The sequence below is a fragment of the Equus quagga genome, chromosome 12, assembly GCF_021613505.1.
Source record: "Equus quagga isolate Etosha38 chromosome 12, UCLA_HA_Equagga_1.0, whole genome shotgun sequence".
NCBI lineage: Eukaryota > Metazoa > Chordata > Mammalia > Perissodactyla > Equidae > Equus > Equus quagga.
Genome location: NC_060278.1, coordinates 2,233,119 through 2,246,916, shown reverse-complemented (window position 1 = coordinate 2,246,916; position 13,798 = coordinate 2,233,119). Strand labels below are relative to the sequence as shown.

Genomic DNA, 13,798 nt, shown 5'->3' with positions numbered 1-13,798 from the left:
ATATCCTGCCACAGAATAATGTTGACAAGACCACAAGCAAACAAAGCAAGCCCAGAACAAGCGTGTGGCCTATTATTGTAAAGGCAAAGCTACATGCACTTGTATACATGCATATAAAAATGTCTCAAAAAATACACATCCAAATTTGCAGTGGTTCTCTCTGGGGAGTGGGGGTGGGGGAGAAGGAAGACAAAGGACTTCATTTTAAACCTTACACACTTCTATACAGGGTGTGTGCGTACGCACACATGCACATCCGTGTATATATACACACATATCCACACATACACACAGACACACTGTAACATAAAACTGTTTTTAAATTACTTGAAGAGAGAACATTGTTGTTTTCAAACTTCTACAATCATTCTCATTTGTATACTCAAATAAAAACTCACTAAATTGTATCTTTTGCCATTAGCTACTGAATTATCCACAACATAGAATTACTAATAAAAAGTTCAATTCAAGTTAACACTCCCTTTTTCCAATCTAAACAGTGATGGGTTTGGTACAGTTCTTTCTTAAAGGAAAGGCTAGGAAGGAGGAAGCCAAAGGTTAATGAGAGCTAGGACACAGATTCCTGGACCCTAGCCTGACCTCCTGACCCAGGCCTTGCCGGGCAGGCCAGGAGTCCATAGCTGAGAAGCTCTCCAGGGGCGGGGCTAGGAACCCACACCTGAGAAGCTCTCTAAGAGACTCTCCATCAGATCCACGCCTAAGAGTCACTCAAATGGAACAGGCACAAAAACACACTTTTTAACCAGCACAGAAAACAGCTCAGACCCCAATTCTCTAAGTTATTAACATTACCAGAACAACTACTATGCAAATAACCTACAGTCGCTCAGCATCCTCATCCACCTGGACTTCTTTAAAAGCAGATTCAGTACTCAAATCAATTGTTCCTCCAGAACACAGAGAGTAAGTGTGTAAAACACACACACACACACTCTTTGGCATCCCCTTCATTCACGGGGCCTCGCTCTGCATGATTCCCTGATTGCATCATCCAGAGAATCCTTAGGAAGCCTGCAGCTGTGATTCCAGCAATGCTCCAGATTTTGCCATGTTCTAGATTTTCTGAGCCATGAAAGAACAAAGTCCCGAAATAAACTCTACTCCTTCAGTTCCGTACCAAATTGTATTAACTCTCCAAGGGAAATCAGGAATAATTAATCTCCTGGGGCTGAATCAAGAAAAGGTATCCGCTAACCAGCATCCCCGAGGCACGTGGAATAGCTCCATCCTGCCCTCCTCTTCCCCCCAAGCAAGCTGTAGGCAGACCTCACCAACTTAAGTATCAACTTTCATTTCTAGAACACTTTTATAGACACAGAAGCAGACCGACCTCTAAAATGCGGCTTATAATAAACTGTTTTTTAAGCTTCCTGATCCTCCTCACTCTCCCCATATGAGATCATAACCTATAGGCTTTATATAATTGGAGCTACGCCTTTGAAATAAAGTCCCTCCCTAAAGATCTTCTCAACCTCTTAACTCTATACTTCAGAACCTGCTCTGTTCCAGCCTTTCTCCCGCCACTTCCCCTTTCACAGCCTGTACTAAGCCCTGCGTAACTGTGCTCCCTCCCCACCATGCCCAGTGCCCCCCAGGCCTGGAGCCCACCTTACCCTCCAGGCTCACCCTTCCCATCAAGCTCCTCCACCACTGTCTTCTGCAAGCTTCTCCTGACCAGAACACCCCCAAGACAGGTTAAAGCTCTATCTCCAGCCTCACTGTTAATGTTCCTGAAAACCACAATAGTATGGAAAATAGGACCCAGATGTCAACTTTGAGCCTTTAAAAGCTGTTAATATTTTATTTTTACACACACTAAAATAATAGTACAAAACTTTCTGTTGACCCTACTTTACCCTCTGGTTACTACACCAATTCTCTGATTCTCTTTACAGCAAAATTTTTTAAAGATTTGTTGTTTCAGATTCTTCTCCCATAACTTCATTCCGTCAGGCTTCTTCCCCCATGACACTCCAAAAATGTCCATCAAGGTCCCAACAGCCTCCATGTTGCTTAATGTAATGGTCCGTTCTCAAGACTCATCTTCCTTGGTCTATCAGCAGAATTTGATACCGCTGAGCACTCCCCCCTCCCTGAAATACTCTATAAATTTGGCTTATACTTGTTCAACCATCGGATCAAGGCTTGTCCGATTCTGAGATTCAGTTGTTGACTCTTGCTTCAAAGGGGTCCTGATTCAACGGTCAGCTTTGCCAAGTAGCCATGACAACACCACATCGGAGCAATTATCAGGCTGGCGATTATGAAATGCCATGCCATCATACAAGCTGAATGGAAACGAGTATTTGGAGAGAAGGAGCAGAGAAGGCAATCACCACTAACCCCAGCGGAGCACGCTGCACTGAACAAATCCGACCTGAGCTGGGCACATGAAAACGACCTCCTCCCACAAGAGTGTAAAAACCAGGCAGGATATTTTTGCCACTGAGAAGTACAACTCCTGAGAATAGTAGTCTCTCAGGAGATTTTAACTGGCAGCTTTTATCAACACAAGTGTCTCTCAATAAACAGAGGACTTGCTGCGTTCTCAAGGGAATGGTCAAGAACCCGTCAGGGAAATCTGTTTTCTAAAAAAAGTTAGAACATATTTGTTGACTCCACTTTGTGGTAGTTTACACTAGAAAGTCTGAAATAATAATAGTGGAAATCATGGCCGTCCTGGCTATAGAAACTTAGAAATATAAATGAACAAAAAGTTGTGATAAGCCGCTTTTTAAAATGCCAATAAACACTAATTCCACAATAAGTATACCAGTCATTGGGTTAAAAAGCAAACGTGACACACAACACTCAATAAAAAAAAATAAAAGGGTGTTTCTCACTTAGGATGTGTACATTTAAAATAACCAAAGATTTGAACACTAACAATAATCTGATGTTATGACAACCAAAAATCCATCACACGTGAGGCAAGAAAGTAAGTTCATCCATCAAGTGGCTGCAGACAGGGCTACTGGAAGCCCATGTCCCGGCCAGCCGAGGCTCCCAAGGATGGCTCCCCGCCAGAGAAGAGATCTGGAGACAAACCCACGCGAGAAAGCACTGCTTCTCACCCAGACTAAGAACAGAGGTGGGACCTGGCCTGATGCTGAAGGAAAAGAGGTGGAGGGAACATTTCTAAGACCAGCGGAGAATGACGGCACAGGCAATTTGATAAGATGCCGGTTGCAAGGAAGGCTGATGCCCACTCTATTCCAGGATGCAGTAAGAGAAACAGTAAAGTCCTAATGAAAGACGGACTCCTAGCCCACCTTCAAGAGACCTCTCATACCCCCTAAAGAGCACCACAACATTATGCAACAAGATAATGAGCTTTTGTGAGTTGTGACCTCTGTAATACACAGCCCATGCATATTTTATGCCCACGCAAGTTTCAAGAAAAGTATCTGCAATGAGAAACAGTGCCCTGCGCTTGCACCCAGGGCTACAGCAATGGTCTCTATTCCGTCAAATTTTCAAATGAGAATATACGTGTAAACATAAGACTAGAAAAAGAGAACTGAAAATCCATGTCAATCAAAACGTTGAGTATTTACTATATGCAAAGCACTGAATGAGGGCAAAGCAACAATCACTGCCCACTGTGAGAAATTAAAATTTATCAGAGAATTCATAAACACATTGTTAAAAAGAGGTGGACCATGTGTCATAAGAAAAATAGACATAAAACTGCTTTATGAGCTCAGAGGAGGAAAAGATTACTTTCACTTGGAAAGATTCAGGAAAGGTTCATGACAAGGAGACTGCGTAAACTGGAGGAAGGCAGGCCTTGGAGAATGTTTGGAGCAGAAGGAAGGGCATGAACAGGCACGGCGGAGCGGCAGAGTTTATTCAGAAAACTGTGAACACGAAAGTGGCTGGAGGACAAAAACAGAAGGGTAAACTCAGATCAAACAGACACACGTTTATTCTGCCTCCCTCCTGAAAGCCCACTGAAACTAGAATAAATGCTTTTTTTTTCAAGCTATATTCCCACAAAGACAAAGAGAACAGTGAGAACCGAGAGCAACATGATTTCCAGAAGCTGGGAAGCAGATGGACTGATGGTAACACATGTAGCAGAACTGAGAGGTGAACCCCAAGCTGACTGTGGGGAAACCAGGAAGCAGCAGGGCTTCCTCTGGAGAGCTTATGAGCCTCTGGAATTAGAGGGAACCCAGTACTTCGGAACAGAGGAATGAAGTTGGGAGGAAAAATAGCAGGATTGGCTGAACGTCTGTTTACTCAGAAGTCATGGCCCACTTTCCCTCCTGACTCCACACAGCACACACGTGCCCCAGTGGTTCTCTGGCAGCTTCCTCTCCAGAGAGGGTAAGACAGGAGTCTGAACTGGGGAATCGAGGCAGAGCAACTGCAGAGGTTCTTAAAATGGGGGGAGATAAACGAGCATTTAGGTACCGCATGCTGAGAAATCCAGCTCTCTGCTTCCACTTGCTCCCAGAGTGCTGGCAGCTGGGCTTCTGCCACCCAGGCAAGAGGCTAGAGACCTTTCCCTGGGCTTGACCACCTAAGGAGAAAAGGCCAGAGGAATCTGGTCTACAGGCGAGCCTTTCGTGCAGCTCATAGTTTTGAGCCCTTGCCTGCACCCTGCGCTCTCTGTTACTGTTAGCATCCCTCGAATCAGAGCCAATAACTAAACCACAAACTCCGACCAAAGCAAACAGAAAACACAACTTGAGAGAAACAGAGGCTGTATAAAAAGAAGATGCTGTCAAAAATCCATCACTGATACCCAGAGAGAGTTCAGAGATGATGGTACATCCAGGTGGCAGAGGAAGATGAGAAGGGAGGGAAAGAGGAAGGGGGAAAACAAACAAAGAGCTCTTAGAAGGTAAAAATAGTAAAAGTGAAAACCCAATAGAGAAGCTGAAGAAATCTCCCAGAAGTTAAAGAAAAAAGACAACGATGGAAGATAAAAGAGAAAGAGTAATAAAATAGAAGACCAGTCAAGTAGCTGAATAATATGAGTTCTGGGAAAAGAGAACTGGGAAAACTGACAAACTATTTCAACTTAATTCCCCAGAATGATATGTGTTTCCACATTGAAACGGGCCATAGAGAACCCAACAAAATTATGAAAACAGACACACACTAAGGCACATCAGACCACAGAAGACAAACAGAAGATTGAAAAAAAGAACTTCCAGAAAGCAGAACACAAGTTACCACAAGGAAGGGATAAGGAATCAGAAGGGGTTTGAATTCTCAAGAGCAACACTGGAATCCAGATAACAGAAAACTGACTTCAAAATTCCTAAGAGAAATGGTCCCCAACTTAAAATTCTATACCTCACCCAACTATCAGGAAAATGTGTAGGTAGAAAAAAGATCTTTTTAGAACTGCAATGTCTCCAAAAAATTACCCTCTCTGCAGCTTTCTCAAGGAAGTGCTGGAAAGTGTGTTCCAACAAGACAAGGAAATAAACCATGAATGAGGACGGCATGAAAAATAGGGGACATTACACAGAAGAGAACTCTCAGGATGATGGTAAGGTTGATCCCAGGATGTCAGCTCTGCTCCAGCTGTGGAAGGAAGGTGACCAGTCCAGACTGGAACAGGCCAGAAGCTCCAAATGAGATGCCTTCAAGAAGCAGCAGAAATAGTATCCAACATAACTAAACACACCAAGATGCTACTGTAACAGCTGGCAGAGCTGGGGTGGAACAGGCTGTCAATTCGCAGAAGATCACACCAAGTGCTACTGTAACAACTGGCAGAGCTGGGGTGGAGCAGGCTGTCAATTCGCAGAAGATCACACCAAGATGCTACTGTAACAACCAGCAGAGCTGGGGTGGAGCAGGCTGTCAATTCGCAGAAGATCAACCAAAGGAAAAATCGTCATTCATTCCACAGAAAACACAAAAGTTGTGAAGGAAAGAAAAAGTAATCCAGGTATCTTTCATACGTGGTTCTGCTGTGAGCAGCTTTTAATAATGAAAATAATGTGAACATGGAATATTTAAACAAAATTATAACTACTTTTGGGGGACAGAGGTCTAAAAAGTGTGTGGTGTATGACAGAGAGAGAAACTCAAGCAGTGGCTGTGAGAGAGTGGGGGCAAAGTACACACGGGGCAGCGATATAGGATCAAATCTTCCATGTTAGGTCAAAAAATGACGACAAACAAAACAAAACATAATAAGAAATAATATAAGTAATTTACTCAGAAATATGGAGGTAAATATCAAAAGAATTGGGCTCAAGAGCTGGCAAGGTAACCTCTCCAGGAGCAGCTGCTGCCCTTGTTCATAGCATCCTTATTGTATTACCTCACTACGCACACACATGATGCTAAGAAACAAAAAGACGAGAAACAGTTTGAAAAGTTCCTGAAAATAATAGGCATGGCACAGAGCTTAAAGTCTAGCATCCGTCAATCCTATTAGCCAAGGATAATTATGTTGCCAAGACAAATGAGGTCACTGTAAATCACATAACCAATGGGAAACATTTCATTTTTAAAGTCAATAGAAGCGCAGAATTAACAGAAATTATGCCTCAGTCTAGATTCTCTTGGGAAATAGCTCTCCAATTTACTTAAAACATTTTTAAAATATGTTCTAAAGTTCTTTTTTAAAAAAATGAATCACTAGTTTTTCAAGAAAGAGGCAATACGTGCAATTTTGACTTTACCCTCTTTAATCAGTTCCATTTCAAAATTGCCTATCTTTTAGTCTAAATTAAAACCATAGGACCCATTTCCAATCTTGTTGCAGTAACACTATTGAACATTAAACAGATTTTTTGTGTTGCCCTCTCAATAAAGGCAGAAAACATAGATGTCAGAAATCATAGCTGATGTTCAAAATAAAATAGCCACCTCTATCACCATGGGGGACTGACTAATATTTAATGGTAAGTGAACTCCTCTGCCCCCCACTTTTCCATCCCTGGCCACACCCGACAGCCACACCACCACCTCACCATCACAACATAGCACAGAGCAAACGACAAACCCGCCGCCTCCCTGAAAGAGTGGACGGCTTCACGTAACACGTCAATTGAAAAAGAAAAAGCCAGCATGAAACCAAAGGTGAAGTCCAACCTCAAGGAAATAAGTTTCTGCATTTGGTTTAATCAGAACTAGCACATAATCTCTCACAGGGTCACACGTGAGCCTACTGGCCCATTACTGCCCTCTACCTCTGACGTCACTTTTGTGACCACAGAGAGGTCACGTTATCACACAGCTGGCTTGGGACAGAGCCAAAGCAAGAATGGGAACTATAGTCACCACCAGTTATATCTGCTTTGGGTTTTACAATTTTAGAAATGCGGTCACGTGCATTATCTAATGTGGTGGGAGGGTTTATAATCCCTATTTTCAGACGAGAAAACAGACTCAGAGAGCACTAACTGCTGACAAGCAGTCACAACTAACAAATGTGGTCAGCCAGGTCTCCACCCTGGGTCTGCTGAGTCATTTCCCAGCCCTTTCTCAAACCCACACGGATGGTCCTCTTCTCACTACAGCCCCTCCTCCCAGTCTCTCTACAGTTTGCAAGATAGGGAGGTACATAAAATATTTTTTTAATAAAAAGGTTTTGACTGTTAAAAAGCATCGTTTGAAAAACCACTCGCCTAAATCTTACATGCTCTAATCTTACCCATGATTTAAAGCAGTGGTTTTCAAAGTGTGATTTCACCCCAGCATCAGCATCACCTGAGAATCAGTCAGAAATTCTAACGCCCGGGCTCCACTCTGGTCCTGCTGAATCCAAACCTCTGAAGGCAGGCCCAGCAGCTTGTGTTTCAACAAGCCGTCCGCGTGATCCTGAGGCTCAAGGATCACCGAAGCTCAAGAACTCAAAGCCTGTGATTTAGAATGGGCAAGGGAGGATGCTGAAATACTTTGCATTTCTTCCACGTATTATTATGTATTATGTCTGAGCTCCTCAATTCATGAGCTTAATGCTTTCACCCACACACCTTAAATCAAACACATGCTAGTTACTACATCTTAAAAATGGTTACCATGAACACACACACATATATTTATCTCCTGAGATAACCATATAGGTAAATTTCAGTGTTGACTGTCAGTTACAGTCTCTTTCTCAGAGCTGTTTCAAATCTAAACTCTGTGCAGAGGGTTGCAAAACCCACATCTCTAGACCAGAGCCCTCGCAACACTGCAGGCTCAAACACCCGCCTGTCACTGCACATCCCACTGGGAGCTGGCCAAGCCCCCAAGGAGCTTGCTTTAAAAGCTTGCCAAGAAAGGACATCCATGTGGGAATAACTGATGATAGGACAATGTTTTCATCAAGTCCTATTTTGATTCCAATTTATTAAGCTTATATGCCTTATCTTCCCCAAAGACAAACTTCTTGAGTTTGAAGTTTGAAGACAAACTTCCTGTCTTCATTCCTACTGGCAGTGCCATCCTCCTGTGATGTACACTAATCAAGTCATAAACTCAACTACTTCTTTAGCATGAACACAAGGAATAGAGAACCAAGTTGAATGACCCCACATGGAAGCAATCAGACAAATGTGGAAGGTGACACTTTGAACAACACAACTGTATTGATCTCTTTTTTAAAAAGTCCATGTCGTTTGATACGTAAGTGCAAGGTTTGATCCTAGAGTGGATCCCCATCTGGAGAGAAAAAATGTGGAAAGGACAGCACCAGGACAAGTGAAGCAATCTGTCGTATTAGGTGACAGAATTGTATAACTGAGAAATTTCTTGAATGTGATCATTGGACAGAGGTTATATTAAAAAAAAATCTTGTTTTTAGAGGATGAATGCAGAAATACTTCTGGTTAAGATGTGTCATAGTATCTGTAGTTTAATCTCAAATGGCTCAGCACAAAAAAAGAAATTAGTATTACTACTTATGTGTATACAGAGACAGGAAGAAAGCAAATGCAGCGAAATGTTAAAAATTGGTGAATCTAAATAAAGGGTTCAATTTACTATTCTGTGATTTTAGAAATTTTTCAAGAGAAAAATGTTAAAAGACTGTCATTTTTTAAAAATCCAACAACAGAAGACTCTTCTAGATCAAAGAGACTAAGGAGGCATACCAAATTCAAACTTCAAGTCTTGATTGAATCCTTGTTGAGGTAAAAAAAATTTAAAAATTAAAATTAAAAATCACTGTAAAAGACATCTTGGCAACAGTCCAGGGAAGATTAAATATGGACTTGATGTTAGACGGCACTAGAGAATTATTCTTAGTTTCCCAGGTATGATGACAGTTTTGTGGCTATGTCAGGGAGCATCCTTATTCTTAGGCAGTGTGCACTGAAGTGTTTAGACAGTGTCAGGCTGTCTCCTACTTTGTTTTTTTTTTTTGAGGAAGACTAGCCCTGAGCTAACTACTGCCAGTCCTCCTCTTTTTTGCTGAGGAAGACTAGCCCTGAGCTAACATCCGTGCCCATCTTCCTCTACTTTATACATGGGATGCCTACCACAGCAAGACGTGCCAAGCGGTGCCATGTCCACACTCTGGAATCCAAAACGGTGAGCCCCAGGCCGCCGAGAAGCGGAACGTGCGAACTTAACGGCGGTGCCATCGGGTCAGCCCTCCTACTTACTTTAAAATACCATATTATATATATGTGAATGAATATCTACCATTCAGAGCGCAACCGGGAAAATACAGATCATCCCAAGTATTTTAAACAGAGGGAAATTAACGTAGAGAATTGGTTACAAAGATGTAAGGGTTGCTACTCCAGACCAGGATAGAGGCGGGGCAGGGACAACCCACAGATGAGCAGTAGCAGGAAGCCACGCCCCCGCCCCTGCTGAGGAATAGAGAGAGAGGCAGCCCCAGAGCCCAGGGCAGGAGTGCTGTGGCAGCAGCTGCACCCACGGAGGCCTTCAGGGCAGGAGCTGGAATGTGGAGAGAGACAGCACTGGCAGAGACACAGCCCACAGCAGAGACGAAGCAGGGACCTACTTCAGGGCTATGTCATCATGGGCCTCCCCTCTCCTACCTACCTCCCACCCACCAAATCCAACCACAGGTCAACTGACACAGCTGTAGTTTGCAGGACTCTCTCAACCACTGTTGGAGTTTTTCATAGCAAATTGGGAAAACAGATTAATTTAAACAAGTCTAGTGACCCCAGGTTCATGAGAGTACGCGAAGCCAGCATTCTCAGATGCTGCTCCTGAGTTCTTGTCACACACATTTTGATGGGCGGGGGCCACGTGTGGGGAGGTGGAATTTGGTCCCATGAATCAAAATGCTTAAACTGAACATACACATTGACCCAGGAATTTAAAATGTGCACATACAAGGTCAAGATGTATATACTAAATCAGATGTTTTAATAAACAATAATACAGAACAGGAAACATCCAACACAAGCAAGTGGTTGAGACATCCAATCAGGGAAGCACTACACTGCAATTTAAAGGATGTGCACAGAATACTACATAAGGTACCACCTCATCTTTAGCTGAAGACACTGCTACCTATAGGCTTAGACAAGAGGCAAGAACTGTTAGACACAATGACAGTCCTTGTCTATATTTTCTGATTTTCCATAACAAACACATATGTATGATTTTTAAATTTTATCACCTTAAATAACTAGTGAATTCATTTCTTCCTTCTCCTTCCCTTCACCTCTGTTCTCAATAATGTAAGTACCTTCTACTCATCTCACTGCCTCTAGACTCCTATTTCTAAATCCTGTCCTGCATCTTGCTACCGTACCTATCTTCACAAAATACCATTTCATCATGTCACCATCCTGTGACATGAGTCATTTTCAGTGACTCACTACATTCTAAAGGTCAACATCCAACATCCTTGGTGAAGCACACAACCCTCTTCCTAAGGGTGCCTTCCCTGGCTTTCCATGGCTCCCATCACAGTCCTTCGGTCCTCCAGGCAGGCCTCAGCGTTGCCTTACCGTATCTGGGTCGTCAACCGTTCTATTCACTGATAAACCCCAAGGACCCAGAATTGGGCCTGAGACAGAAGAGACACTCAATAGATATGGGTTCGATGAATTAATTAATCCCAATGTTTTCGTTCCTTCTCTTCCACACATCTGGAACACATTCCTCCCTACAGCTCCAACTAACCAGATTGTATATACCTTTCCAAACCTAGATCAAAAACCACTTCCTTTGTAAAATGTACTTCAATCCCAAAGTATTTAGCTAGAACACATATTTATCACTTAATAGCCTATTTCCTTGTATACGTGTGCTGTTTTGTTATCCCCAAAGGCAGGGACCATCTTTTCCTTTTTTTAGCATAGAACAAAGAACAAAGCACCATGTTGTAGAAATAATGTGTAAAAAAAATAAATGAAAATAACCACCCTATTGGATAAAAGAAAAAAATTAAGCAAGAGTTTCTCAGAGACTATAATCAACAAACACAGACTTGTACTCTCCAAACCGCCAAAAGAAATGCCGCGGACGTGCTGGGCCGTGTCAGGATCAACGCCGCTCATCCACCCTTTATCCTCTGACTCCCAGAGCTGGTGTGGGGACCACTGTGTGATTATTCTAGCTGACATTCCAGACAAGGTCTTAGAGGTGGGCAACGAAGACATCAGATACCGTTGCCTTGCAATGAAAAGGAACCCAAATTCCAGTACAGACACCTTCATTCTCACCCCCAGACGTGAGTCCCCAGCATCGCTGGCCTAGAATGCCAGGCAGAAGCGAGTTTAAGCCTAGACAGACCTGCCTATAACCCAGGAAAAGGAGGGCAGGACAAAAGCTCACTGGCCGCCCGAGCCTCCCCACTCTTGCCCTGGTGAAGGCAAGAACATGCAAGGGGGTGGGGGTGGGTGGTACTGTGACTTGAGGAGCCAGTAGACAGCAAACTAAAGGAAGGGAAAATATATGCAATATATCAGGCCTCGGTCCCTAAAAGACAATATGGACCTACAAGATATTCTGCTCCAGAGCTCAAAGTCTCTACTTACAAGCTCTGCCACCACGAGCACCGTGAAAGCAGACACCTGGCACTGTGCTCTCCTCCTGATCCATCCCACTCCTTCACTCTTACTCCACAAAGGACCAGCGGTGGGCACCAACTGCCAGCCACTCACATCTACACGTGACTGTTTTCACAATGATCACCTTTTGCTTTTTTTTAGCATAGAACAAAGAACAAAGCACCATGTTGTAGAAATAATGTGTAAAAAAATAAATGAAAATAACAAAAGGTGAATGTTTTCAGCTCCATCTGTCGCTGAGAGGACTAAGGAACAGGAAATTTAACCTGTCTGAGATCATCACACGTGTAATTAACGTTGAAGAGGAAAGAGACTTTCAGCTCAGATATCACTCCGGCTTCTAAACTCGTGCTATGCCGTTTTTTGACACATTGCCTCTTGCAGGGGGATCAAACATGTCTGTCAAGGGGACAAATTTGGAAGAGAAAAATTGATCAAGATAAAGTCCTTTTTTTAATTTAATTTTTTTTGCTTAGAATGCAAAAAAAGAATAATGAAAATATATCACCCATCAATATTAACTTCCGCCACCAGTATTAACCCATATAATACCTAACTTCAGTATGAGGAAGTAATGCTTTATTCCATGGTACCCATCAAAGAAATACAGATTTAAGAAGCGTTTCATTCCAGTCATGCACCGGGCAGTGCTGGATTCAAAGCTGTAGGAAAAACAATCGGTGAAGGTTAAAGTAGGAACTCAGACGACTCAGGGTGGCGGGCCACCTGGGGCCTCGGCAGCCCGCAGCTCACGTGATGTCCAGACAGTAACTACTCTTGTGTGAGATCTCTTAAAGCTGACTAAAATGTTGAATGTTTTCCTAGTATTTACGAAAGAAATAAGCACCTAAGAGACTCCTGAGGTTACTTATCCAGCCCAACCAAAGAAGCACCAACCCTTCATATTCACTCTCCAACTAGCAAACAAGAGAGGCTGGCTCAGACCGAAAGGAGTTTCTCTGACCTGGAAAGAAAACCTCACGGAAATATGATAAGCTCTAAAAAGCTCAGAATTCTGGAACAAACCAACAGACACTTGACCCCACAGCTGCTCTCCACTCCCCCTCATATCACTTAATCCAAAATCACCTCCCAGTTTTTCTTCAAGAAATTATCTGCAATTGCTTAAAAACACATGATTAACTCCCTAGACCTGGCAATACTAAACACAACTGGCTCAGAAGGACTACGCCTAACCCAACACAGGCGGGGAGCCCGTGAGGAAAGAGTGGATTCTGACAGAGAGCTCGCACCTACCTCGGATTTCCTCCTGGGAAGCCTGGGCACACACTTCCCCAGCTGGACCCCCTGGCCCCTACACTCAAATCCAGAACACTCTGCACTGCGGGGGGTCCGGCTCAGAGTTCCACAGCACCACAACATCACAAGTGCGGCCCCAAGGCAGTGGACACCAGACAGCTGTGCTTCAAGTGTGGCTCAGACCACAGCCACTCGGGAGGGTGGAGGGGCCAGTTCCCAAGGTCTCCTCACGACTGCGGACGCCAGAGGTGGGGCTCCCTTCTCCTCCCAGACACTCCTACCATCAGCCAAGGGAGGATCTATGATGGTATCTTCAAAAGGTTTGCCAAAGACCAGACAGCGCTCCTGAGTCCTAGCACCACAGCCATCTCTGCAGGCAAGGAACATGCACCAGTTTTTAGGAAAGACTTTCAGCAGGGAAGGGAGCAACACAGACAGGGAGGTAAAGGGCATATACATGCACGTTCACAGACCCCAAGATAAGAGCTAGTCAGCCCATGGGATCCCCTTGTCGCTCGAACTTGTTACCACTTGTGTGTACCCTCCCAGAA

The 13,798-nt window shown here is 43.6% G+C and overlaps 1 protein-coding gene across 16 annotated transcripts in view; it reads right to left on the bottom strand.

Moving 5' to 3' along the window:
* Positions 1-13,404, bottom strand: part of PARD3 (par-3 family cell polarity regulator) — a 518,486-nt gene extending 505,082 nt beyond the window's left edge. For 9 of the 16 annotated variants that reach the window (XM_046679500.1, XM_046679511.1, XM_046679505.1 and 6 more), the window contains exon 1: positions 13,245-13,402. In XM_046679500.1, coding sequence (XP_046535456.1) covers positions 13,245-13,370 — 126 coding nt within the window. In that variant the 5' untranslated portion in view covers positions 13,371-13,402. Of the gene's footprint in view, positions 1-13,244 lie in introns of all 16 variants that reach the window. The other 7 variants (XM_046679504.1, XM_046679509.1, XM_046679512.1 and 4 more) reach the window with 3 other exon arrangements.
* Between the last annotated feature and the right edge of the window lie 394 nt (positions 13,405-13,798).